At 41.6% G+C, this 26,977-nt stretch overlaps 2 protein-coding genes across 2 annotated transcripts in view; both read left to right on the forward strand.

The window, feature by feature from the left end:
- Window positions 1–26,977, forward strand: part of LOC127185805 (plastin-3-like) — a 114,954-nt gene that overhangs the window by 64,037 nt on the left and 23,940 nt on the right. The window contains 1 exon segment of the mRNA XM_051142372.1: window positions 317–480. Within this exon segment, the coding sequence (XP_050998329.1) occupies window positions 317–480 (164 nt within the window).
- LOC127184625 (plastin-3-like) lies at window positions 8,225–25,599 on the forward strand. The gene is made up of 12 exons (XM_051140959.1): window positions 8,225–8,254; window positions 10,451–10,580; window positions 11,342–11,475; window positions 13,518–13,761; window positions 15,133–15,275; window positions 16,564–16,659; window positions 18,652–18,847; window positions 19,980–20,058; window positions 21,456–21,570; window positions 22,005–22,138; window positions 24,944–25,067; window positions 25,471–25,599. The coding sequence occupies exons 1-12, from the start codon at window positions 8,225–8,227 to the stop codon at window positions 25,597–25,599; spliced, it is 1,554 nt and encodes a 517-aa protein (XP_050996916.1).

The raw sequence follows: 26,977 nt of genomic DNA on the forward strand, positions 1-26,977 counted from the left end.
TCTTCCTGGTTCTATGATTTAATAATAGCTTTATTAACCGGAAACTATACTTTGTTATAAGCAGAGATGCTATTTTTAAGTAAAGCTTTGTACACAATGTTTAAAATACAAGATAAATAATATTAAAAAAACATTTCCTTTTCAGTTAAAACATACATTTCCCTTCCAAACATCCTTAGATTCCAAACGATAAAAAAAGATTGTAATTAGGTGAGCTTGTGAAGTGATCCTATTTTTACAAATGTATTTCTAATCTTTTTCCTGTTTTATCTTTTTGTTTGTTTCTTTGGCTGGGTTTTCCTTCCTTTCCACCAAGATCTCAACAGCAACGGATTCATTTGTGACTATGAGCTTCATGAGCTTTTCAAGGAGGCTAATATGCCATTGCCCGGATATAAAGTGAGAGAAATTATTCAAAAGCTCATGCTGGATGGTGACAGAAATAAAGATGGCAAGATAAGCTTTGATGAATTTGTTTATGTAAGTATGAACAACCTGTCATTATTAAAATCATTGTTGTTCCATTGTCTAGTAGGAATCTTAAAAATGTAAATATGACTGTATTGAATATATCATGTTAACACTCTGGTACCTAGCAACGTTTTTGTCAGTCTCACCACTAAATTTAATTATTTCAGCCATTTAGAATATTGAACAAAATATTTCCAAAAAAGGTACATTGACGGAAACCAAGTTATAACACAATACTCACAGTGGGCAGAAACAATCTCCTTCGGGGCATCATTAGAGGGCATCTTTCAAGGAGCTAAATACCATCTTTGAGAATTCTTTCTCTTCCCTCGTAGAGAAGCATATGCTACACAAGTCTAAGGATATCATATGACTCAGTCTAAGAAGCTTCCTGAGCTGAACTTGCTAATTCAAAGATGTTTTCTAAGCCCTGTGCTGGTGGTATTTAACAATGTCGTTTTCTCCACGGCAATTGTCTTGATAATGGAAAGCTAGAAGGATATCTTTTCGGTCTGTTGGGAGAGGCATTTACACTTTTGTTTTCTTTTGTTTTTGTTGGTTTTTTTTTTTTTTCACTTTTGTTTTCTTGTCTAGTATCATCAAATATTCCTCAAGGTCCAGGGCTGATATCAAAACATTTCTCCCCTGTAAGCATTTAGCTCAGTACCTGCAGCATGTGTGATAGGCAGGGTGTGTGTGTGTGTGTCTGTGTGTCTGTGTCTGTGTGTGTGTGTGTGTGTGTGTGTGTGTGTGTGTTCTAAATCAAGATCTATTTTAGCTGCCAGCAATTACAGTCCAGATTTTATTGGCTTACAGATTTTCAGTCTAGATTTGTTAACAAATTATCACAAGACGTCTTTTTAAATAGCTGTCACTTCTTTTCTTGGTTAAAAACACCCTTAAGGGGCTGGAAAGAGAGCTCAACAGTTAAGAGTAATGGCTGCTCTTCCACAGGACCTGGGTTCAATTCCCAGGACCTCCAGGGCATCTCACAACTGTTTGTAATTCCAGTTGCTCAGGATCTGAGACCCTCTCCTGACTTCCTCACGAACTGCACATAAGTGGGACCCAACCAATAAAGCAAGGTGGTGGTGATGGTGGCGCACGACTTTAATCCCAGCACCTAGGAGGCAGAGGCAGGCATATCTCTGAGTTCAAGGCCAGCGTGGTCTACATAATAAGTTCCAGACTACCCATGTCTTCGAAATGAGACCATGACTTAAAAAAGAAACATGCATGTTTAGGGTTTTCCTCTTGTTTAGGTTAGGGTTTGTTTAGTTTATCTTTTGAGACAGTCTCACTTTAATGTCATGAACCTCCTGCCTCAGCATCCCCAGTACTGGGATTACAGGAGCAGACTGTACGCCTGAGAATTTGTGGTTACTTTGAACCTGAGTGTGATTAGATCTTATTAGGCATTGCTTTCAATATACTGCAAACTAGTAACTAGTGCTTCATATTTGTCACCAACATCCCAGAATGCCTGTCCTCCTTTTCTATGTTTTATCTTGGCGCCAAGATAACTGCCATTATAGTATAACATATGCTCTCATCGGTTACCATGACTCACCATGACAAGTGAAACTCAGATATGTTCCCTCTGATTAGAACTGCTCAAAGAACACACCACATGGTCAGCAAACAAATCAATTACATAGAGCTGAAGAGGTGGCTCAGTGGTTGAGAGTACTGACTGCTCTTCTAGAGGACTCGGGTTCAGTTCCTACCACCCACATGGCAGCTCACAAGTGTCTGTAACTCCAGGATCAACACTCTCACACAGACACACAGGCAGGCAAAACATCAATGCATTTAAAATAAAAAATAGTTTTGGGGGCTGGAGAAGTGGCTCAGAGGTGAAGAACACTGCCTGCTCTTCCAAGGTCCCGAGTTCAATTCCCAGCAACCCCATGGTGGCTCACAACCATCTATAATGTGATCTGGTGCCCTCTTCTGGCCTGCAGGTGACATACACACAGAACACTGTATACATAATAAATAAATCATTTAAAAATAAATAAATTTTAAGCCAAATAGAATATGTAATCAATTGTCAGAGGTGGGGGAGGGGAAGTTGTTACTGTTTGAAAACTACAGGTTCATGTCATTATTATAATTATATAGTTCTTGCCATTTTCCTTTTGAAAAACTGATTTCCTCCCATCATTTCTGTCTCCAGTTGTGGCCAAAGCCTATTGCTTTGAATTCTGTGTTCAATAGTAAGTTACAAATGATTTGTGATTTGAGCACTTGCATGTCTCCGTATGTAATTTGCATGTATCGCTGTGAATTTAAAGCAGGTCAGAGCAGTGATGAACTATGGTCAGTTGCTTTTGATATAATGCACAGCTGAGAGTTGTTCTAACTACTGGAAAGAAACAGCCTAAGTTATTAGAGTCTACAGTCTAACTGGTAATGTTGAGGACAAAATTATAAATGTGTCTATGAAGAAAATGATCTTGGAAAAAACTTTCAAATTTGTATATTTTAAACACTGCACTTTCTACCCCTCTTTTAGTGGCTTTTAAGTGACAAGATAAAATTGTTTCAGTTAGTTCTTTAGAAGTAAAGGCATAATAATTTGAGCAATAGCACAGATTTTCTAGAATAAAACAGTAAGAAGGGGGCTAGAGAGATGGGCCAGTGGTTAAAAGCACTGGTTGTTCTCCCAAAGGTCCTAAGTTCAATTCCCAGAAGCCATATGGTAGCTCACAACCAACTATACTGGGATCTGATGCCCTCATCTGTCAAACAGACACATAGGAAGACAACACTCATATAGATAATAAAACAAACAAGAATGTACCCTAAAAAACATTAAGGAGAACATTTTAGGTCAAAGTAGTATTTTAGAAGTTGAAGGAGCTATACTTGCTTTTATTTGAGACAAGATCTCTCTCTGTAGCTCTGGCTGTCCTGGAACTGACTATGTTGAACAGGCTGACCGAAAACTCACAGAAATCAGCCTGCCTGCTTCTGCCTTAAGTGCTACAAATAAAAATGTGACCACTGCCAGGCATGGCGGTGCATGCCTTTCTTTATTCCCAGTACTCAGAGAGGCAGAGGCAGGCAGATCATTGTGGGTTCAAGGTCAAGTGGGCTACAAAGCAAGTCCAGGACAGTCAAGGCTACACAGAGAAGCCCTGTCTCCAAAAACCCAAAAAAAAAAAAAAAAGGGAAGAAGAAGAAGAAGAAGAAGAAGAAGAAGAAGAAGAAGAAGAAGAAGAAGAAGAAGAAGAAGAAACTGATTTTGTCCTGCCTCTGCCTCCCAAGTGCTTGAATTAAAGGTGTACACCACCGTGACCGGCTACAAAGTCAGTTTCTAGTAATTTTCAAGAGTATATGTAAGACAGAAAAGACACACAGCATTGTAACCAATCTTCAAAGGCAGGACTGTAATTAATAATTTGTTTTTGTTTTGAGTATTACAAACTGAAGTTAGTAATTTTATTTATATATTTATCTTTACCTTTTCAGGACAGGGTTTCTCTGTGTAGCCTTGACTGTCTTGGAACTCGCATTGTAAACCAGACTGGCCTTGAACTCAGAGAGATCTGCCTGCCTCTGCCTCCTCTGTTCTTGGTTTAAAGGAGTATGCTATTATGCTGTGCTAGCAATTTTCTTTTTTAATGTTGATATTTTTCCTATTTTGATTTTTCTTATTCTATGGCTTACACACCGTGGGCCTTGCACATGCTTTGTAAATGTTCTAATACTGAACCGTACATCCAACACACTACATTTTTACATTTATAAGCTAACACAAGTGTTTTATTCTATTGTGAAAGATTGATGGGGCAATATATTTTTAAACAGAGGCGATTGTGTTAATCTCTTGTTTTCACAATGAGAAACTTGCTTTTACATAGTGGTGATAAATCTTTAACCATTTACTAAAAGAATTGACCACAGGATTACCCATTTAAAATGAGCAACATGCTTAGAACAATGCTAGGCACAGAGTAAATGCTCCATAGCTGTTAATGGCTGAAATAATTATTTCTGTTCTTGTTGATTGACTCTTGTGAGCCAATGTCTCACCAAGTTACCTACGCTGGACAAACTTCAAGAGTGCAATTAATTTTCTTGCACCCAGCCTCTGTGGCAACTGTGGGGTTCCAGGCCCCCTACTGCTCTGTTTTTCACATATTTAAAAGTACTAGTGTTCTTTTCCAACTTTAGGCCTGCAACAGTTTCCAGAAGCAAGAAAATTTCAAACTCGCTATGTTGGAAACAAGCCCCATCCTGGAAGTAGTCATATGGCTCTGCAGTGTTTTGGTTTGGCTGCTGGGCCTGGGCAGGGCCCACCTGGGGGTGAAAAGAATTTAAGTGGCTGCTGAAGGTTTTGAGAGAAAGTTGCTGAAGCTTAGAAAAGGAATAAGAGCCACGGATGCCACGAAAGAACCTGCAAGGGGGTGGGGGGATGGGGAATAGGATGAGAATGGCTATTGCTTTTTGAGCAGAGGGCACAAAAGATTTGTCTACAGATGAGAAAGCAAGCCCTTCCTCGTGGAGGGAAAACAGCATAACACAGTGAGCTCATTGGGGTCACAACTCAGCCTTGAAAAGATGCCTTGAGCAGACTTGCACAGTCTTGTGCTATCTCTGATTTCAGACATGCCTGTTAAGCCTTATCATCCAGTCCAGCAAGGTCTTCCCTGAGGTAGAAAATGTAGACTTTCACGTACGGAACCAGTCCACTCCCTGAATTTTCAATGCTCTTTTTTTTTTTTTTTTTTTTTTAAGAAAGAAAGTTTTAATCCAAGAGAGGAAAAAAATGTTATGGAACAAAATTTGGGGTTGGCTGAAATAATCTGTTTAGAATAATTTGGAAGGTAAGGTTAGGAATATGCAGTGGTAAATATGGACACAGTCCTCAACACGACAAAAAAAAAGACATTTAACAAATTTAAGTCAATTTTCCACATTCTTCTAAGCACTGTTTTCCAGTCCTGTGAAAAAGGTAGAATTTTTACCACAAGGTCATTTTTATTGAATTATTTCGCATGTCCATAGCATGTCCAAACTTGAACTTATCATTCAGCTAGAATCATGATCATTGAAACAACTTTATTTGTTCGAAGGCTACAGTGCAAGAAGCAGATGCACACACAACAAGAAAAACAGCTTTTCTTATCTTCTTCTGAAGCCTTAGCAGGTTTTGGTCTTGCAGTAATGTCTGGTATGCCTGGCATGAGGAAACGCACACCTGTCCGAGATTCCACAGTTGTTTTACAAAATGCAGTGGAGCTCACACTTAGGAAGATGAACTTTTCACTCCTTTTCATTTCTTCATTTTGTTTTGTTTTGTTTGAGCCAGCGTCTCACTCAGTAAACCAGGCTGGCCTTGCACTCCTGCCAATCCTCCTGCTTTAATCTCCTGAGTTCGAGTATTACACCTGTGAGCCACTATGCCCAACTATTTTTGTTTTGTTTTTTGAGGCAGGGGCTCATTATGTATTGCTCATGCTCACATGGAGCTCTCTGTTTTCCAGGCTTGCCTTAAACTCACAGCAACCTTCCTGCATCAACATCCCAAGTACTAGGATGCCAAGTGTCAGTCTCTGGTTTTACTAGGTTTATTCATTTTTTATTCTTTATGTGTGAGTGTATTTCTTTTATTTTTTAATTCTTTTTTGTTTTGCCTAATTTATTGCATATGAGTGCTTTATCTGCAGAAGAGGGCACCAGATCTCATTATAGATGGCTGTGAGCCACTGTGTGGTTGCTGGGAATTGAACTCAGGACCTCTGGAAGAGCAGGTGGCACTCTTAACCACTGAGCCATCTCTCCAGCCCCCGTGTGAGTGTATTTCATCTGCATGTATGTATGTGTATTATGTGCATGTTTGGTGCCTGCAGAGGTTACAAAACAAGCATGATATTTCCTAGAACTGAGGTTATGGATGGTTGTGAGCCAACAAATGAATTCGGGGCACTGAACCCAGATCCTCCAGAAAAAAAGATGGTGCTCTTAACTGCTGAGCCATCTCTCCAGCCACAGAGGATACATACATTTTCCTTTGGAGACAGAGTGGGGGGGGGGGGATGAACGTATGGGTTTGTTCTCAGATACCTTTTAAAAAGGATTTGTTTTTATTTTTAATTATATGTGTGCGGGTGTGTCTGTATGTACCTGTGCACATGTGAATACAGGTACCCACAGGGTCCAGAAGAAGGTATCAGACCCCACTTAGAGCTGGACCACCTGGTGTGGGTGCTGGAAATGGAACTTGAGTCCTCTGGAAGAAGAGCAAATGTTTAGGATGGAGAGATGGCTCAGAGGTTAGGAGCACTGTCTGTTCTTCCAGAGGTCCTGAGTTCAATTCCCAGCAACCACACGGTAGCTCACAGCCATCTATAATGAGATCTTCTGTCATGCACACAAAATACTGTATATGTAATAAATAAATCAATCTTTTTTTTTTTAAAGAAAAAAAGCAAATGTTTTTAACCAGAGAGCCATCTTTCCAGCCTCTAGCAGAGAGTGCTCTAAAATGTGGAAGGGACAGCATCAAAATAATCCAAGAATTAGGGTTTGCTCCACACTCAGGAACCCATTCCGTTGTAGACACACTTGCATTCATCCATCTTAAAAGCTACTCGTAAAATTACCAATATAGCATAAAATTTCAATGTTTGAGGACATATCTTTAAAAACAGAGAAAGTAGCTGGCATAGTTGGGCAAACCTTTAATCCAGCACCCAGGAGACAGAGGCAAGTGATCTCCGAGTTCCAGGCCAGCCTGGTCTACAGAGTGAATTCCAGAACAGTCAGGGCTATAGAGAAAGTCTGCCTCAAAAAACCATTCCCCTCCCCGCCAAAAAATAAAATTAGAGGAAGCTTGATTTTGTAAAGCTGATTGCACAGTATTCTCGAAAATGAAAGTATGTTTATAGAGCCAAAGAAAGTTGAGATTTTGAGAATGGTGAAGGGCTAATATGCCTGTGATAATAAACGGCAATATCCACTGCAAACAGTAACTTTTTTTGCTGGGCTTGGTGGCACATGCCTCTTGCCCCAGCACTCGGGAGGCAAAGGCAGTCCGAGATAACAAACCAACAACGGAAAAGCCCCTTTCTCTAAATGGACCAATTACAAAAAGGGCCTTGCCTATAGCTTGCTTGGTCTTGCATGGCCTAGATTGTTCCAGTCGGAACTGTTGTCCATTGTGAACGTCAGCTAGAGATGACCTCCTCGAGGAATTAGAGTGAGTTGGCAGCACTAAAGCCATATGTCCTATTCTGTTCAGCAGTTCTTTTGTTAAAGTGCTCCACATGAAGAGAGGCTCTAAAGGCATTTATTTAGAGGAAGTGTTATGTACCTGAGTCGGGGCTGGCAGGGTCAAGCATGTGCCTAGCAAGCCTGTTGGTCTGAATTTGATCCCTCCGAGTATATGTAAATATGGAGGGAAAGAACCAACTCCTCAAAATGGTCCTTTGACCTCCACATGTGTGTCCATACCAAGGGTACATTCAATTTTTTATATAATTTATTTATTTTCTTTACGTATATTGGTGTTGGTCTACATGTGTGTCTGTGTGAGGCTGTCAGCTCTTGGAGTGACAGGCATTTGTGAGCTGCCAAGTGGGTGCTGGGAGCTGAACCCCGGTCTTCTGCAAGAACAGTCTTAACTGCTGAGCCTTCTCTCCAGCCTCACATACAACTTAAAAAACAACAATAGCAACAACAACAAAAACAATGTTTAGAAAGTTGCCAAGCTTGTTCCTAGTTGACAGTAATGAATTTCGGCATGCATATTGTAAACAGGAAAACATTTGGGGTGAGGTAAATGGGAGAATTTCAGAAGTATAGAGACAGATTTTGTGGATACTCGTTCATTGATGTTATTAAACCAGGATATGAAACTTACATTCTTCTTTTTTTGTTTCTTTTTTGTTTGTTTGGTTGGTTGGTTTTTGAGACAGGGTTTCTCTGTGTAGCCTTGGCTATCCTGGACTCACTTTGTAGACCAGGCTGGCCTCAAACTCAAAGTGATCTGCCTGCCTCTGCCTCTCGAGTGCTGAGATTAAAGGCTTGCCCCACCATGTTCAGCTAAAGCTTAGATTCTTATAGGCTGTTTTGTGGAATGAGAATTAAAAGTTAAACTTGTGCAGCTGGAGAGATGGCTCAGTAATTAAGAATACTGTCTTCTCTTCTGGAGGTTGAGGGTTTCAATCCCCAGCACCCACATGGCATCTTACAACTGTCTGTAGCTCCAATTCTAGGAGGTCTGCCACCTTCACAGACATGCAAGCAGGCAAAACACCAACAGGCATAAAGTAAAATAAAAACTGTTAAATAAAAATTTGTTTTAAAAAAGGAGGTAGCAGCGGGTGTGGTGGCACACGCATTTAATCCCAGCACTTGGGAGGCAGAGGCAGGCAGATCTGTGAGTTCGAGGCCAGCCTGGTCTATAAATGAGTCCAGGACAGTCAAGGCTACACAGAGAAAAACCTGTCTCGAAAAACCAAAAAAAAAAAAAAAAAAAGAAGAGAAGAAGAAGAAGTAGCTTGTTCTCCAGGTTCTGTGACTGGAAGAGAAGCTGACCTCAAGTGCCCAAACAGGAGATCACTAAAAAAGCCCCTGGCACTTGTGTGTACAAGGCCAGCACTATGCCACTGATCCATCTTCATAGATCTAATTTCACTTTTTTTTTTTTTTTTTTTTTTTTTTTTTTTTTTTTTTTGGTGTTCCTTTTGAGACAGGATTTCTCTATGTGCGTGCGGCCTTGGCTGTCCTGGAGCTCAGAGATTTGCCTGCCTGTACCTCCCAAATGCTTCGATTGAAGGCATGCAGCACCACTGCCTGGCCTAATTTCACATCTTTATTTTGTATTTTTAGACAAAATCTAACTGTGTTGCCTAAAGTGGCCACTTGAAATCCTTCTGCTTCGAGCCAGTTCTTCTTTTCTTAGTTAGTGTCTATGCCCTTAACTCCCCATTCCCTTCTCGGGATAAAGTCTTTTGATGTAACCCTGGCTAGCCAGGAACTCCCTATGTAGACCCAGCTGCCCCAAACGTATACAGATCCTCTTGCGTCTGTCTCCTAAGTGTTATGATTACAAGTGCACACCATCACGGCCTGACTTTATTATCTCCAATCTTGCTATTATTTTAGAATTGTTTATTGAATCTGCCACAGTAGAACAGGGGTTGTGCAGTATGGACAGTATGCCTGCTTAGAACTTACTATTCTTGGTAGTTGTCTATGCCACCAATGTAACTCCTCCTCTTCTTCTGCTTCTTCTGCTTCTTCTTCTTCTTCTTCTTCTTCTTCTTTTCTTCTTCTTCTTCTTCTTCTTTTTCTTCTTCTTCTTCTTTTCTTCTTCTTCTTTCTTCTCTTCTTCTGTTTCTTTTTGGTTTTCAGAGACAGGGTTTCTCTGTGTAGCCTTGGCTGTCCTAGACTCACTTTGTAGAACAGGCTGGCCTCGAACTCACATTCATCCACCTGCCTCTGCTTCCCGAGTGCTGGCATTAAAGGTGTGCACTACCACGCCCGGCTCATACTTTTTTTCCTTACTATTCTGTTACCTTCAATTGAGTGAACTCCTCTTAGCTACCACATAATAGCTTTTTTTTTTCTTTTGGTTGAGTCATAAATATTTATCTGTATGCTAAGAATTGTGGTTAAAGAAGGGGCAGTCTATCAACATCTTCCCTCTACAAAGAAAAGAACAAAGCCGGGCTTCACAGTAAGCCATTAACAGATTTACCCATCATGCCTTTGAACCACATTTTTTTGACTCAAGAGTGGATTCAATGCATGCAGCGCTGAATGTATTTGGTGAGGGTGTGCAATTAATGCTTCCTCTTCTGTAGCAATATTGTAGCATTGCAAAACGCCAAGCCACTTTTCTTCTTACCATCACCGCCTGTGGAGAGCACTGTAGGTGATGGCGGGACTAATAGGCATTACATGTGCTTGTTCTTGTGCCTGCTTGAAAACTGCGAGTCAATAACACTGTTTTAATCGTTAGATTTTCCAAGAAGTAAAGAGCAGTGATATTGCAAAAACCTTCCGCAAAGCCATCAACAGGAAAGAAGGGATTTGTGCTCTGGGAGGAACCTCAGAGTTGTCCAGTGAAGGAACACAGCATTCCTACTCAGGTAAGAATGGCCTGGCTGTGCTTAGGTTAACGCAGTGCACTGAGCAGGCGTATACTGCGATGCCCTAAAAAGGTGTTATTCGGTTTGGTGGTGTTTAATTTCTTGAGTTCTTTATATATTTTGGATATTAGACCTTTGTCAGATGTAGGGTTGGTGAAGTTTTTCCCAGTCTGTAGGCTGTCGCTTTGTTCTCTTGACAGTGTATACAGGGGGAGGAGGTCCCCCTCAGGAACAGTCATAGGGGAGGGGAATAACGGGAAAATGGGGGGGGGGGAGGAATGGAGGATACAAGGGATGGGATAAACATTGAGATGTAACAAGAATAAATTAAAAAAAAATAATAATAATTAAAAAAATAAATAAATAAAAAATAAAAAGCCAAAAAAAAAAAAGGTTGTTATTCTAATTAAATATACTAAGTAGTCTTGGTGACATAGTTGGGTCCTGGGTCAGATATTTGTGAGAAAGTCATGATAGACTCTGGTAGCTTGTAAGACACATAATACAATCTGGGAAATTCTATTCTTTATTACAGTGGACTTGTGTAATAATATAAGCATAATTTTTAAAATTTTTTTAACTTTCCTAATTTTGTTTTTACTAACTTTGTAAGGGATCCCTAATAGTCACTGTGTTGCTTCTACCTGTCTTCTGCGTGTGACACGTTATCTTTTAACAGGACTATACAGCAACTGTAGGGTTTGGGGCCAGATGATTAACAGAGTATGAACGGATTTCTTGTTTTCTTAATATGATTTTAGAGGAAGAAAAGTATGCTTTCGTTAACTGGATAAACAAAGCTTTGGAAAATGATCCCGATTGCAGACACGTTATACCCATGAACCCCAATACTGATGATCTCTTCAAAGCAGTTGGTGATGGAATTGTTGCTCTGGTAAGATGCTGGTTCTGTTTGTAGCCAGATTTCTAAAGATAACCCTCCACAGAAGAAATGTACTTGGCTATGGGTGCTTGGCTCTTTGATGTCAGAAAAGAAAGAGAGATGACAGTTACCCAGGATTTGTCTTTTTAGTTTAATAGCTAAAGCTGTCAGTAAAAGTCAAAGTCAACCATGGAGCGGGGACCTCTTGGTGAGGTGACTCTCAGCTTCCAATTTCTTCCTTACCACTGAGCAAACCCAGCATTACAACTTTGTCAAACTTGAGGATGCCAGTATCTATTTATTGTGAAGTACTGTGCCTTCCAAAGAGAAAGAGGGGAAAAAAAAAAGAAGAAGAAGCTAGCCTTCAGTTCTCACTCTCTGCTGACCTAATTCTGAAAAAAAAAAAAAAAAAACGCTTTTGTCATTATGGCTGCCCCAGAGCCAGAGCCAGCAGTATGTTGGCAGAAATGATGTAAGATTATCAAAACTGTCCGTTGGTGCTCCTGTTCTCAGAGGCAGTTTTGCCACAGTTCTCTAAAATATGCTTCATTCTAAGTTCTTGGTTCCTATCCAAGCCTTCCCACTCAGTGGCTGTGTGCATGGTGTCCAGACAGTCAAACACTTCACATTTCAGTTGCCACTGTCATCTTCTTAGTAATATACAGCTTGGGCATCCCTAATGCAAAACTCCAAAATCTGGAACTTTTGTTTTGTTTTCTGTTTATATTTTATTAGCATGTCTATTTATATATGATACTATGTTTCACTGTGATCTTTTCATACACATCTGAGTGTGATGTCTGTTATTTATTCATTTATATAGTAGTCTACCCGCATGTGTGCCAGCACGCCAGAAGAGGGCACCAGATCTCATTACAGAGTGGTTGAGAGCCACCATGTGGTTGCTGGGAATTGAACTCAGGGCCTTTGGAGGAGCAGCCAGTGCTCTTAACCTCTGAGCCATCTCTCCAGCCCTGAAAGATATTTTATAATAAGCTTTAACCCTTATGGGGATTTATAGACTGTTGTTTGACACACGATCTCGTATGCCTCATGTTAGCCTACAACTTGCTATGTAGTCCATGATGGCCTTGAACTCCTGATGCTGTTGCCTCCATGCTCCAGTGCTGGCAACTTCTCCATGTCCCAGTTATGTGGTGCTGGAGATGGAATCCATGGCCTCATACATGCCAGTTAAGCACTCTGCTGCAAGAAGATAAGCCACATCTCCAAACTTGGTAGACTCTTTAAAAGTAAATCAGGCTTTCTTTGCGTGTTTCAGCAAAATGATCAACCTGTCAGTTCCGGATACGATTGATGAGAGAGCAATCAACAAGAAGAAACTTACACCATCATCATTCAGGTGTGATGTGTTCTCTACGCCCTCTTCCATGACACTGTGCTTTTACATAGAAGCCATAGCCTCTGCATTCTGAAAGCTGGACTTTAATTTTCAGGACACCTCTGAGTGTAGAAGGGTCACTGATATTTTATGCAATTAGCTGGAACTCAGAAAAGCTTCGGGAGCCTCCTGGAAGTTCACACTGGCACTGACGTGCCAGTGCTTATTGAACTCAAAGGCCTGTGTACATTCCTTTAATTACCTATTGTGTTAAGATATTGCCAGTTAAGCAAAATTATTGAAGCCGCTGTGCTTGAGGAGTGGGACATTTTTGCTTTCCAGTGAGTGAGCAGTAGATTAGCATACCAGAGTCCCTCAGGCAGATGAGATCCTTGAGGTGTACCGATTGCTCCTTTCTAAAACCTGGATATATGCAGTATGCTGTGGGACTTGAATTTAGTCAATTTTAGAAAAATGACACCATTCACATGGATTATATTTGCTTTGGTTACTTGACTTTTTACTTTAGAATCAGCAGGATTCAAAAGCAACCAATAAAAATAAAAGATCCACTTCCTGTAGAATTCTGCAAATGAGTACGAATGAGGCTGAAATTTGTTGTCGCTTTGCTTTTGAATGCTGAGGTCTGTGATTTGTTTTCTGTGAATGTGGGTGGATGAAATTGATACCTCGTATTAATTTCTTCACTTAGTTACTATTCTCAGTGAAAGCAGAAGTGAACTGGGTGTGGAAGAAAGATCCAGAAGTGTATAATTTGGCTGTCTTGCAGGAAAACTTGAACTTGGCACTAAACTCGGCTTCTGCCATTGGGTGTCATGTTGTGAACATTGGTGCCGAAGATTTGCGGGCCGGGAAACCTCATCTGGTTTTGGGACTGCTGTGGCAAATTATTAAGATTGGCTTGTTTGCTGACATTGAATTAAGCAGGAATGAAGGTAACAGAACACGCTTGTGCTTTTGAAAGGCATGTACTGGTGATATTTTCTTTCCTTTTATGAAGGTTGTCGTGCTTGCGCTTAACGGAGGGGAGCAGATAACTATAACAAACACAGAGCTACTCAGAAAAATGACCCCCACACTTCTGTTCTTTAGCCTTAGCTAACTTTTACATGACAGTTCCCATTAGATTTTACTATAAAGACACAAAAACATAGAGAAGCTAACACTGGGTGCCTGACTTATCCACCTTAGTTGTATGGGTGTTGGTGTGAGTGTGGGTGTGTGTGCATGTGTGCACGGGTGCATGGACACATGTTTATCCATGTGATCATGTGGATGAGTACATGAGTGTTTATAAGTGCATGTGACTTTGTGTGTAGAGGCTAGAGATCAATGCTGTGTACCTTCCTGAAGCACTGTCTACCTTAATATTTGAGACAGGATCTTTGACTGAACCCCACTCTTATGACTTTGGCAATACCGGTTGGTCAGTGAGACCCAGGGATCCTTCTGTCTCCACCTCCCCAACACTGGGATCACAGATGCACAGTGCTAGGGATCGAAGCCCTGGTCTTCCTACTTACATAACAAGCAATTTACCAACTAGTTCCTCTTTCCAGCCCCAGACTTACTTTTTGGAGGGGCAGGGTGTTGAGACAGGGTTTCGCTTTGTAGCCTTGGCTGTCTTGGACTTCCTTTGTTGATCAGGCTGTCCTCAAACTCACAGAGATCCACCTGGCTCTGCCTCCCCATGCTGGGGTTAAAGGCGTGCGCCACCATGCCTGGCTTCCAGGCTTACTTTTAAAACGATTTCTATCGCTGAATCTGGAGCTCGCCAATTTGGTTAGATTGCTGGTGAGCAAGCCCCAGAGATAATAGCATACTCCAACCCCCATGCCCTCTTCTGCTTCTGCAACTCAAAGAGTTCAGATTTGTGCCACCATACCCAGCTTATTCGCCTGGGTGCTAGCAACTGAACATTTGGTTCCACAGAAAGCCCTTTAGTGACTGTGCCATCTCCTCAGCATAGAGTCTGAGATTCTGGAAACTGGAAATAGGTTGTAGTTACCTTACATCTCTGTTATCAAAAGACTGAGTGAAGCAAGGTACAATGCTGTAATTACACGCCTATAATCCTAGAATTTGGATGGTTGAGGCTGGGTGGTCATGAGATTGGGGCCAGAGTGGGCTTCTTTCAGAGTGAGAGAGACAGACAGACAGACAGAGAGACAGACAGAGACAGAGACACAGAGGGAGACACAGAGAGACACAGAAACAGACAGAGAGAGAGACAGAGAGCATGCAAGGAAGCACTCGGTATGAACACTATCACATCACTTATTGACTGGAGCATCTATGTCTACAAGCACTGGCAGCTTTGCTTCGAGATGGGGAGACTCTGGAGGAGCTTATGAAATTGTCCCCAGAGGAGCTTCTGCTGAGATGGGCCAACTTTCATCTTGAAAACTCAGGCTGGCAAAAGATCAACAACTTCAGTGCTGACATCAAGGTAACAGGACAAAGAACCAGAACATTTGGAGAGATCTAATGGCTCGGGAGATTTTATTCCACCTTAACAGAGAAAAGGAAATTAGAGGATATCACCAAGCCTTCTTGCCTCTCCTGTTTTGAGACAAGGTTTTGCTATGTAGTCCAGGCTATACTAGACATCACTGTTGTAGACAAGGCTAGCCTCAAAACTTAGTGTGATTCCGTTTCTACCTCTTGAGCACTGGCATACAGAACCATGCCAACGTAGCTGGATGGTTTTTTTTCCTTTTTTATTTTATTTAATTTATTGTTGTTCTTGTGAGCTTTTTTTTTTTTTTTTTTTTTTTTTTTTTTTTTTTTTTTTTAAGCAGGGTCTCCTGTGCCCCAAGCTGGCCTCAACTCTGCTATGTAGTTGAGGATGAAGTAAGTTGGCATAGTCCGTTTTGTGGGGTGTTCAGGAGTAAATGTAGGGTTTCCTACACATCCCAGGCTAGCACTGTGGTAACTGAGCCCCTTTTGGTTTTTTCAGATATGATTTGACTTTGCGGCCCAGCTTGGCCTTCAGCTCGCAGTGTCAGCCAGGCTGCCCTCAAATCCGCACTCTTCCTGCCTCTGCCTAAAGAATGCATACAGGCATGTGCCAAAGTGCCTAGTCAGTGGGAATCTTTTTTTTTTTTAAATGAAGCCTGCTTTGAATATTTTTGAAAAGCAAAGAATTCTTGTATTTGTTGATCATGTGAGGCCTTAACCTCAGGCTCCAGCACCATGGGAGAAGGGGAGAAATGAGCTCATTATGTGGATTCCTATCCTAAATGGCTAAATGTCATTTTACCAACTATATGTGTTTCTCTCTCAAGACTTTCTGTCATTTCAACTTCTAATTAAAAAATATCATTAACATGGCAGATGATGTTTCAGTAGGTTGATATTTATTGTGTTTTATGTGCTATAATGTATTTGTTTTCTCTTTCCCTATGCTCCCTGGATTTCTGCTCTTCTCTTTCATGCTTGGTTTTCTACCAAGCTTATTGACTTCAGTAATTCAGTGAAGGTACAGAAACACTTACTAGCTTTATTGTGCTGATGGCATCAGTTAATTGGAAAGTCATAACCAAATCAAGTTCAAGAGACACATTAAAATAAGTCAGGTGGACTTGTCTTGGGAAAGATCGCTCCAAAAAAGGAGGCAGAGAAGAATGCTATATAGTTTTACAAAAGCTGATCTAAATGTCCTTTCAACATGGGACAGTGAGATGCAGTTACTCTTTATGAATGTGATCACACTGGTATTCTCAACTCTTTTGCAGGATTCCAAAGCCTATTTCCATCTGCTCAATCAAATTGCACCCAAAGGACAGAAGGAAGGTGAAGCACGGATAGATATTAACATGTCAGGTTTCAATGTAAGTATAGGTGTCCTTTCAAGTTGTACAGTCTTGCACAGCATTGTTCTCTGTCTCTTCTGCTCTTTGGTTTTGTTGAGAAAGTCTTGCTATGTAGCCCTAGGACTTGCTATGTAGAGGAGGCTGGTATCACACTCATAGAGATCCCCCTGCCTCTGCTTTCTGTGTGCTGGGATTAAAGGCGTGTGCTGCCACACCCAAATTATATTGTATAAATTCTACCCAAATCTCTATGTAACTTCATGTAGTGGTGTTGACATTTTTTTAAAAAAGATTTACTTATTAATTAATATGTAGTGTTCTGCCTGCATGTACACCTGAAGGCCAGCAGAGGGCACCAGATCACATTATAGATGGTTGCTTTGAATTGAACTCAGAACCTCTGGAAGAGCAGTCAGTATTCTTAACCTGTGAGCCATCTCTCCAGCCACGGTGTTGATGTTTTTAGTGTTTTTTTTTTTTTAAGGATGTGGTACACATGACTTAGGAGAGAAAGTATCCTTCCTGACTTATTTTGATAATTTGTGAGTTCCATAATTATGGTGGTCACCGGATGAGTGGCGTAAAACAAAGCAAGTATGGAGAAATTAGCACACTGGCTCTTTACCACAACCCATGGCGAAAAAGCCGGTGTGCTTATTTCTCCATGCTTGCTTTGCTATGCATTAAGGGGACTATCTGGGATACCTTGTTGACTCTCAAATACAATTAAAGTCATGCTCAGAGCAAGTCAAGATGAACCAGCAAATCCTCCCTACTTGATTTTTTTCAACTACATCCCTTTGTGTCTTCCCCAAACATCCATCCAGGATTCTCCCAATTGGCTGTAGAATTCGGTCTATTGGCTTAGCATCTAAATTCCTACACAATGTTACCCATTTCTTTAACGCTGCTCCACAAACTTCTTTCCACCTTCATGTAACTGTTTTAGGCATTTCCAAATATCACACACACACACACACACACACACACACACACACACGCCCCTTTTTTGTTTGTTTCTTTTTGTTTTTTTTTTTAAAGATTTATTTATAATTATGTATACAGTGTTCTGTCTGCGTGTACCCCTGCAGGCCAGAAGAGGGCATCAGATCTCATTATAGATGGTTATGAGCCACCATGTGGTTGCTGGGAATTGAACTCAGGACCTTTGGAAGAGCAGGCGGTGCTCTTAACCACTGAGCCATCTCTCCAGCCCCTTCTTTTTGTTTTTTGAGACAGCGTTTCTTTGTGTATCAGCCTTGGCTATCCTGGACTCACACTGTAGATCAGGCTGGCTTTGAACTCACAGTGATTCACCTGCCTCTGCCTCCTGAATGCAGCTGGGGAATGTACCGCCATCCCCGCCACCACCACCCAGCCCAAACATCTCTTTTAACTCCAAGTTCATGCTTGCATGTTTTTTCAGATGTTTCTTTTAGTGGGGGAAAAAAAAACAAATAGGGGTCTGGAGAGATGGTTCAGTTGTTAAGAGTGTTCGCTTGGCTGCTCTTGCAGAGACTAGCATGCCACTCCCAAGAGCCCACTCCAAGTAGCTCACAAAATGTATAACTCCAGATCAAGGGGATCGAAATGTCCTCTTCTTCTCAGGCGTAGATGGGTAGAAGAGTTTTAGGTTTTGTTTTTGTTCTTAAAGAAAAGATTTTTTGAAATTTTTTTGTAAAATTGTCCACACCTAAAGTTAAATCTTCAAAGGACTATGGCTGAAAAGATGAGCAACAGCTTTTTTCCCTCTGCATCTTGCCTTGAGAGATAATCTCAATGGAGTGCTTTATTCAGCCTGTAACCATGTGTTCTGGCGCTATCTTGTGGAATTCAAAGGTACTACATATCCCGTGCCTCATCTTTTTGTAATAAAAAAAAATTTTTTTAAAGTACCATGTCTTAGCTGAAAGAACCTACGATCCCTTACCCAGACTGATTGTAGGGGCAGTTTATATATACATATATTTTAGTATGGCCTTTAAAAGATGTCTTCATTTACTCCAACAGGAAACAGATGATTTGAAGAGAGCCGAGAGTATGCTTCAACAAGCAGATAAATTAGGCTGCAGACAGTTTGTTACCCCGGCTGATGTTGTCAGTGGAAACCCCAAATTGAACTTGGCCTTTGTAGCTAACCTCTTTAATAAGTACCCAGCACTAACAAAGCCTGAAAACCAAGACATTGACTGGACTCTACTGGAAGGTAAGAAAGTTTCTCTAATTGTAATGAGCAGTCCCCAGCATAAAAACAGAGGTCACCACAGTGCTGTGCCTCCAACCCAGTGAGCTGCTTTCTCCATCTGTCTCTTGCAAGTATCTGCTAAAAGCAGATGCAGTGCTAAGTGAGACCGGAAACCACTGCATGGAGTTGGTGATGGGAACAAAATTTGCAAATAAAATAATCTAGTTGGGGAATGTGGCTTGGTGCTAGGGCTCTTGCCTAGAACGGCCAGCATTCCAAAAGAAAATAAAAAATTCTGAGTCACCTACCTACCGTGAGACCAGTTAGTAAACAAATGTTTTGCTTCAATGTATAGTGCTATATCTTTTTTCTTTCTTTTTTTTTTTTTTTTTTTTTTTTTTTTTTTTTTGGAAGGTAGGTCTTCTTTGAGAATTTTTAAGCCTATTTCTTTCTTTGAGAAAAGTCTCATGTTTTGTTTGAAGTTTTCGTTTTTTTTTTCTTTCTTTTTTTTTTTTTTTTTTTTTACTTAGTCATCTGTATTAACAGAAGCACATCAAGTGTCTCGGGTTGGCCTCCAACTTACTACATAGTAAAGAATGATCGTCCTTCCTTCAAGTGCTGGGATTGCAGGCACCACTGGCAGTTGTGAGGATGCTAGGGGTTGCACTCGGCATGTCCTGCACTCTGGGATGCAGTCTACAAACTGAGCGTCACTCCCCAGAGCCTTGGAGGTGCTTGTGAGACAATGTCTCACCTTGTAAGCTGTAGGTAGCATGAAACAAACTGTGTAGCCCAAGGCTCGCCTCACACCCCTTGTGATGCTCTTTCTTCGGCCTCACAAGGGCGGCAAGCATAGAGATGAGCCACCATGTCTATTATCTTTTTGGTTGGGAGCCTAGCCTTTAACACCCGAGCCATCTCTCCAGCCCAGAGTCACCGTGTCTAACAAGATCACAGAAAGATACAAATCCATGCTGAATTTAATCTTTAAGTTTCCATGATCGCATTTCCTCTATCCATAGTTAGAGTGACATAGTAGCATGTGGTAATTATTAGCTCAGAATAAAGCACATAAAGGAAATGAACATATGCAATGGTGGTCTATGTCTCAGCCATGTCATGAACGAATGCATTTTTTGGATTTTTTTAATAGGTGAAACTCGTGAGGAAAGAACCTTTCGTAACTGGATGAACTCACTTGGTGTTAACCCCCATGTAAACCATCTCTATGCGTAAGCTCCCCTATTGCTACTATGGCTAGCATGAATAGACGTGGCATAACTAATGGCGGCTCTCGACTTTTTCTGCATGCTGCTTCGTAGCGAATATTCATATTACAAAGCATTAGCGGTTTCTTTTGTTTTGTTTTGTTTTGTTTGTTGTTTTTCGAGAAAGAGCTTCTCTGTATAGCCTTGGCTGTCCTGGAGTCACTTTGTAGACCAGGCTGGCCTCAAACTCACAGGGATCCGTCTGCCTCTGCCTCCGGACGGAGTGCTGGGATAAAAGGCGTGCGCCACCACGCCGGGCTAACTTTAGTGACTTCAATTATCATTTCCACAAAAGCCCAAATTCTTTCTTTGTCGGGGTTTTAGCTATAAATGATAGAATATGGAAATGACTTGATGGGACTTTAGGGAACAGGGACTTTAAGTTTCTTAAACAGTCCAGGAATGCTTGTAGCAGACCACCCATGGTTTCCTATGGCCTTTGGCTTCCCAGATGGCTTCTTTGCTGACATGTAATAGTTTGTATCCTATATCCCCATCTTTATTAGTTTTGTACCACCTGCCATTCGCTACATACTAACTTCAGTATTAGTTTGATTCATTATACTTACATATATTCAAAATCATACCTGTTTATCCACATAGTTGTTTATGTCTTTTGGAGTCCTATATAGGGCCTTTGGTTTTCACCATGGATTCCCAACCTTTATAACAGTTTTTGCTTAAATAAGCGAATATCTTTACATCATCATCGTCGTCATCATCACCATTTTTGTTTTTCAAGACAGAATCTTACTGTATAGCCCTGGTTGTCCTGGAACTCACTCTATAGAGCAGGCTGGCCTTGAACTCAGAGAGATCTGCTTGCCTCAACCTCCCGAGTGCTGGGATTAAAGGCGTGTGCCACCACTGCCAGGACCTTTTTTTTTTTTTTTTTTTTTGGTTTTTCAAGACAGGGTTTCTCTGTGTAGCCTTGGCCATCCTGAACTCACTTTGTAGACCAGGCTGGCCTCGAACTCACAGCGATCCGCCTGCCTCTGCCTCCCGAGTGCTGGGATTAAAGGCGTGCGCCACCACGCCCGGCTTATTATTTTTTTAAAGATAGAACAGGAACTCACTGTGTTGCCCTGGCTGGCCTGTAACTGACCTGTCACGCACAGAGATCACCCTGCCTTTCCCTCCCAAGCATGGGATTAAAGGTGTGCACTACTTTCTTGTTTGTTTGCTTGCTTGCTTTTTGTTTTTGTTTTTTGTTTTTGTGTTTAGTGACCTGAATGGTCTTCGCTCTGCTTTCAGCACAGACTGATTTAGAAACATATGAGTTGTGGGTGTTGGGACTTTGTATATCTTTTTCATTTGTGTCCCTCCATGATCACTAATGAAGTTATGTTTCAAATTGTTAGTGACCTGCAGGATGCCCTGGTAATCTTACAGTTATATGAGCGAATTAAAGTTCCTGTGGACTGGAGTAAGGTTAACAAGCCTCCATACCCAAAGCTGGGGGCCAACATGAAAAAGGTAGGGAATCCTGACCCCTCTTGATTTCTGTCTTTTGCTTTAAAACCTCTAGACCTGGGTTGGAGAAATAGCTCTGCAGTTAAGAGAACTGGCTGCTTTTCCAGAGGATCAAGGTTCAATTCCCAGCACTCTCATGGCAGCTCATGCCTGTCTGTAACCGTAGTTCCAGAGAATCTGACACCTTCACACAAATATACATGCAGGCAAAAGACAACTGCACTTAAAATAAAAATAAAAATAAAAAAATAACCCCTAAACTCTAAGTTGCTTCTGGAGGACAGAAAGTAGATCTTGGTTTTGAGCAAATTCCTACCATTGTACAACCACACACACACACACAACACACACACACACACACACACACACAGAGGGAGATAATGCAGATTGAACAAACGACTATTTTTAACCATCAATTTGCTTTTGTACACTTGTAGCTAGAAAACTGCAACTATGCTGTGGAATTAGGGAAGCATCCAGCTAAATTCTCCCTGGTTGGCATTGGAGGACAAGACCTGAATGATGGCAACCCAACCTTGACCTTGGCTGTGGTCTGGCAGCTGATGAGAAGGTATTATACCCAGTGTTGGCCATTGAAGCTTCACAGTAATACACATCTATGAATTCACCCTTAGTATATTTTCAGCTCTTTAAATTAATCATTTAGTCCAATGAATATGCTTCCAAGCTCATTGTACTTAGACTCTGAAATGAATTTGCTATGAGTGTATTGATGTTGCCTCTCCACTGGGAGATACCTCCTAGTGAGTGAGGTAGGTGTCGCCAGTCTTCCACAGCAGGCTGAAGTGGAAACTTAAGTTTGATACAGTGTCACTGAATATGGTTGGCAGATGGTCAACTAAAATTGTCAGCTGGGTGGCTGTAGCCCAGGCCTCCAGGATGTACTTAGCCTGCATGGAGACTATCACCAGACCCCCAACATAAATAAGGAAAAGTTGTCAGATGCCAGAATGGTACCTCATATTTGAAATCTCAGCAACTAGGAGTCTGAGGAGGGGAAATGGCTAGTTTGTGGCCGGCTTGGGCTACATAGTAAGTTCTAGGACATCCTGAACTATGAAGTGGGACCTTTCCTCAAAGGAACAAAGCAAGGATGTTATCAGAAGAAATATGAACCTCTATATGTATCCATTTGGAAATGAAGATCACGGCCAGCAGGGTGGCTCAGTGGTTAAAAGTGTGCCCACCCGAGTTCTGTTCCAGGACCTCATGTGGTGAAGGAACAGAGCCATCTCCTGCAACTTGTTCTCTGGTTTCCCCAGGTGTACCATGCCACATATGTGTCTACATACCCCAAAATAACCATGATTTCTATACATTTTTAAGAAACTGAAGAGTTTATCTTGATATTTTTAATCATTCTCTAAGAATTTCATACAATGAACTCTAATAATATCCAATCCCACTTCTAGGCCCTTCCAACGCCTGCTGTAATTCCCCCACTTCCCCTTCCCACTTTAATGCCTTTTGTTATAACCCACTGGGTCTGGTTACTGCTACCCATATCTATACACTGGGTACCATCATCCTTTTGGTGCATGGGAACCTACTAGAAGCCATACCCCATGATAAAACTGACTCTATCACCCAGTGGCATCAACTGCCAACATTAGCAGTGAGGCCCTATGGGTCCATTCTCCATACAGTGCTGGGATGTTTGTGTCATGTGTGCTTGTGTGGGTCTTGTTTAGGCAACCAAACCCACTGTGAATTTGTGAATGCAACAGCCCTGTCATGTCCAGATGCTGTTTCTCCGCACTCCTTTCTGAGCTCTGGCCCCCTACACTCTTCCCACCCCGGAAAAACGAACATCTCTTAATAATAACACAAAAAGCGTTAATTATGTGTAGGTACCAGCCAAAGCACAGGGTACTAGAGCAGTACAAAATGTACTTGAACATATAAACTGTGTGTGTGTGTGTGTGTGTGTGTGTGTGTGTGTGTGTGTGTGTGCACGCACATGCCACAGTTCACAGGTAAACAGGCTGGCTGACATGCTGGATTCTCCTATCTCCAATCTTACTCTAAGAATGCCAGGACTGTAGATACATATGAACCAAAACCAGCGTTTTATGTGGGTTTGGGGGGTTGAACTCGTGTATCAGGGCTGAAATTCGAGTGTTTTTACCCAGGGAGCCATCTCTATAGACAATATATTACTTTTCAGAGTTTGTGTGTGTCTTGCTTAGGATTTCAATGGCTGTGACGAAACAACGACAAAAAAGCAAGTTGGGGAGGAAAGGGTTTATTCAGCTTACATGTACACATGGCTGTTCATCACCAAATGAATTCAGGGCAGGAACTCCAACAAGGCAGAATCCTGGAGGCAGGAGTGGATGCAGAGGCCATGGACAGGTGCTGCTTACTAGTTTGCTCCTCATGGCTTGCTCAGCCTGCTTTCTTAGCAAACACAGGACCACCAGCCTGGAGATGGCACTACCCGCAATGGGCTGGGTCCTCCTAGATCATTCACTAATTAAGGAAACGCCTTACAGCTGGATCTCATGGCAACATTTTCTCAATTAAGGTTTCCTCCATTCGGATCACTCTAAGATGGGTGTCAAGTTGACAGCAGATGGGGCGGGGTGGATCGGGGAGAGAAGAAGAAAGAGAAGAGGACCAGACACTGAGCTCAGGTGTCTTGCTCAGGAACACCATCTACCTCCATTGGAATCTCTTTATTCCCCTGGGGTAGAGATAGAGCTTTTCATAATCAATTGGGCTTAGCTATTTGGCTAGGTTGGTTGGATGGGCAGTGAGCCAGAGGACTCTGATATCTCCACCTACCCAGCACTAGAATTACAAATGCATTCCAGCACGCCCAGCATTCTTTTCATATAGGTGCTTAGGATTGAAGTCAGCCCTTCATGCTTGTCTTTGTGACATAAGGACTTTACTAATTGAGCTATTTACCCAGCTCCCCCTTGATCTACCCATACATATATACACATATGCTTACATATGTACATATACTCACATATATACATATATACACATACATACATACATGCACATACACAAATAATAGCTCTTTGCATGAATTACTTTTTATTGTGTGTGTGTGTATACTAATTTTGTGTCAGTATCTAATTTCTATGCCTATGTATAAAGTGTATGTGTGTGAGTGAATATGAGATGGGAGTCAGAGTATAACTTTCGGGAATCACTTTTTACTATGCACTCTCTGGGAATCAAATTCAGTTTGCCAGGCACATGAATCCAGCTGTTCTACCCACTGAGCTATCTTGCTGGCCCCCATGAAACCTTTGTAATAATATGTGCATGAGGCATTTTTCTTATGTTTGCATGTTTCTCCAGAGATGAAGTTGTGACTTTATTCTGCTAATTTTCTTAGATATACCCTTAATGTTCTGGAAGATCTTGGAGAGGGTCAGAAAGCGAATGATGACATCATTGTAAACTGGGTGAACCAAACATTGAGTGGAGCTGGAAAGTCAACTTCCATTCAGAGTTTTAAGGTCGGTCTACTGATTACTATGCATTATGTTTGCTAGGTAATGTCAGTTCTTTTAAGGACAACCTTGAGTTTCTTTGTAAGAGTTATTGTTAAGGGACTAGAGAGATGGCTCACAGGTTAAGACCACTGCCAGCTCTTCCAAAGGTCCTGAGTTCAATTCCCAGCAACCACATAGTAGTTCACAGCCATCTATAATGTGATCTGGTGCCCTCTTCTGGCCTGTAGATTTATACACAGGCAGAGCAGTGTATACACAATAAATAAATCTTTTTTTTTTTTTTAAGAGTTATTGTTGAGCTAATGGCAAAATGTTCCTCTTCTTAGCCAGGGATTTATAAAGAAGCATGTTCAATGTCAATTTGTAAATACTGAAATTCTTAGGTTTGTTCCTTTTTGTATAATAGGACAAGACGATCAGCTCCAGTTTGGCAGTTGTGGATTTAATTGATGCCATCCAGCCAGGCTGCATTAACTATGACCTTGTTAAGAGCGGGAACCTAACAGAAGATGACAAGCACAATAATGCCAAGTAAGGGCAAGCACGAGTGTGATGTCACACAAAGAACACTGGTGTTCCAGCCAGGCGCACCCACTCTAGTTCAACTTCTCCCACCTGATAGTGCTAACATCTGGGGCATTGTTTGTGCATTTGTTTGGATTTGTTTGCTGTTTTGCTTTGATTTTTGAGACACGGTTTCTCTGTGTAGCCTTGGTTGTCCTGGACTCATTTTGTAGACCAGGCTGGCCTGGAACTCACAACAATCTACCTCTGCCTCCCAAGTGGAGGAATTAAAGGGGTGCACCATCACCACCTGGTGACCTCTCTCTTTGTCTGTCTGTCTGTCTGTCTGTCTGTCTGTCTGTCTCTCTCTCTCTCTCTCTCTCTCTCTCCTCTCTCTCTCTCTCGGCTTTAACATTACTTTTAATGACTTTATTGAGATCCAGCCCACACACATACATCTCACTCATTTAAGTATACAATCTCATGCTCTTGACCATGTTTACAGTGGTATGTGACCATCACCCCAATCAACCTTAGAAGCCAGTTATCAGATAAAATAAAAACTTGTGGAGTATCAGAAATCACTGCCCACTCCTTCTGCACACTCAGCAAACCCACCTTCTCGCTCTGTGTTTGCCCGTCCTTAACTCTATTTTATCTTGCTACTGTTGAACATCAATTATACACCCCTTTCGCCAACATCTCTCCCTTGTAACCCTCTGCATAACTGCCCAAGCCTCTGTCCTTCTGTGGGAATAGCTTTGCAAAAGAGATGAAACACTATGCAGCCTCCAGTAACAGATGAACTGCTATCATTTGCAACAGCATGGGTGAAGATGGAGATGACGTTTAGTTTCAGACACAAACAGAGAAACACGCCATGATCTTTTTCTTTGAGGGGAAACCTTTGTGTTTGTTGGTTTGGTGTTTTGAGACAAGGTTTCTCTATGTACCCTGGCTGTCCTGGAACCCGCTGTGTAGACCAGGCTAGCCTTAAACTCAGAGATCCACCTGCCTCTGCCTCCTGAGTGCTGGGATTAAAAAGGTATGTACCAGGAACATCATTTTTAACCTATATGGTTATTTTATGTATGGAGGTGTTTTGCCTGCAGGTAAATCTGTTCATAGCTTGTGTGCCTGGTGCTTGAATAAGCCAGAAGAATATGTTAGATCCCCTGAAACTGGAGGGTACAGATTGCTGTGTCCTACCATGTAGGTACTTGGAATTAAATGTGGGTCCTCTGAAAGAACAGCCTCTGAGCCATATCTCCAGTTCAGGAGGAAAAAAAATTTTTTTTTCGAGACAGGGTTTCTCTATGTTATCTTGGCTGTCCTGGACTCGCTTTGTAGAACAGGCTGGCCTCGAACTTACAGCGATATGCCTGCCTCTGCCTCCCAAGTGCTGGGAT

Source organism: Acomys russatus, chromosome X (assembly GCF_903995435.1).
Source record: "Acomys russatus chromosome X, mAcoRus1.1, whole genome shotgun sequence".
Lineage (NCBI taxonomy): Eukaryota > Metazoa > Chordata > Mammalia > Rodentia > Muridae > Acomys > Acomys russatus.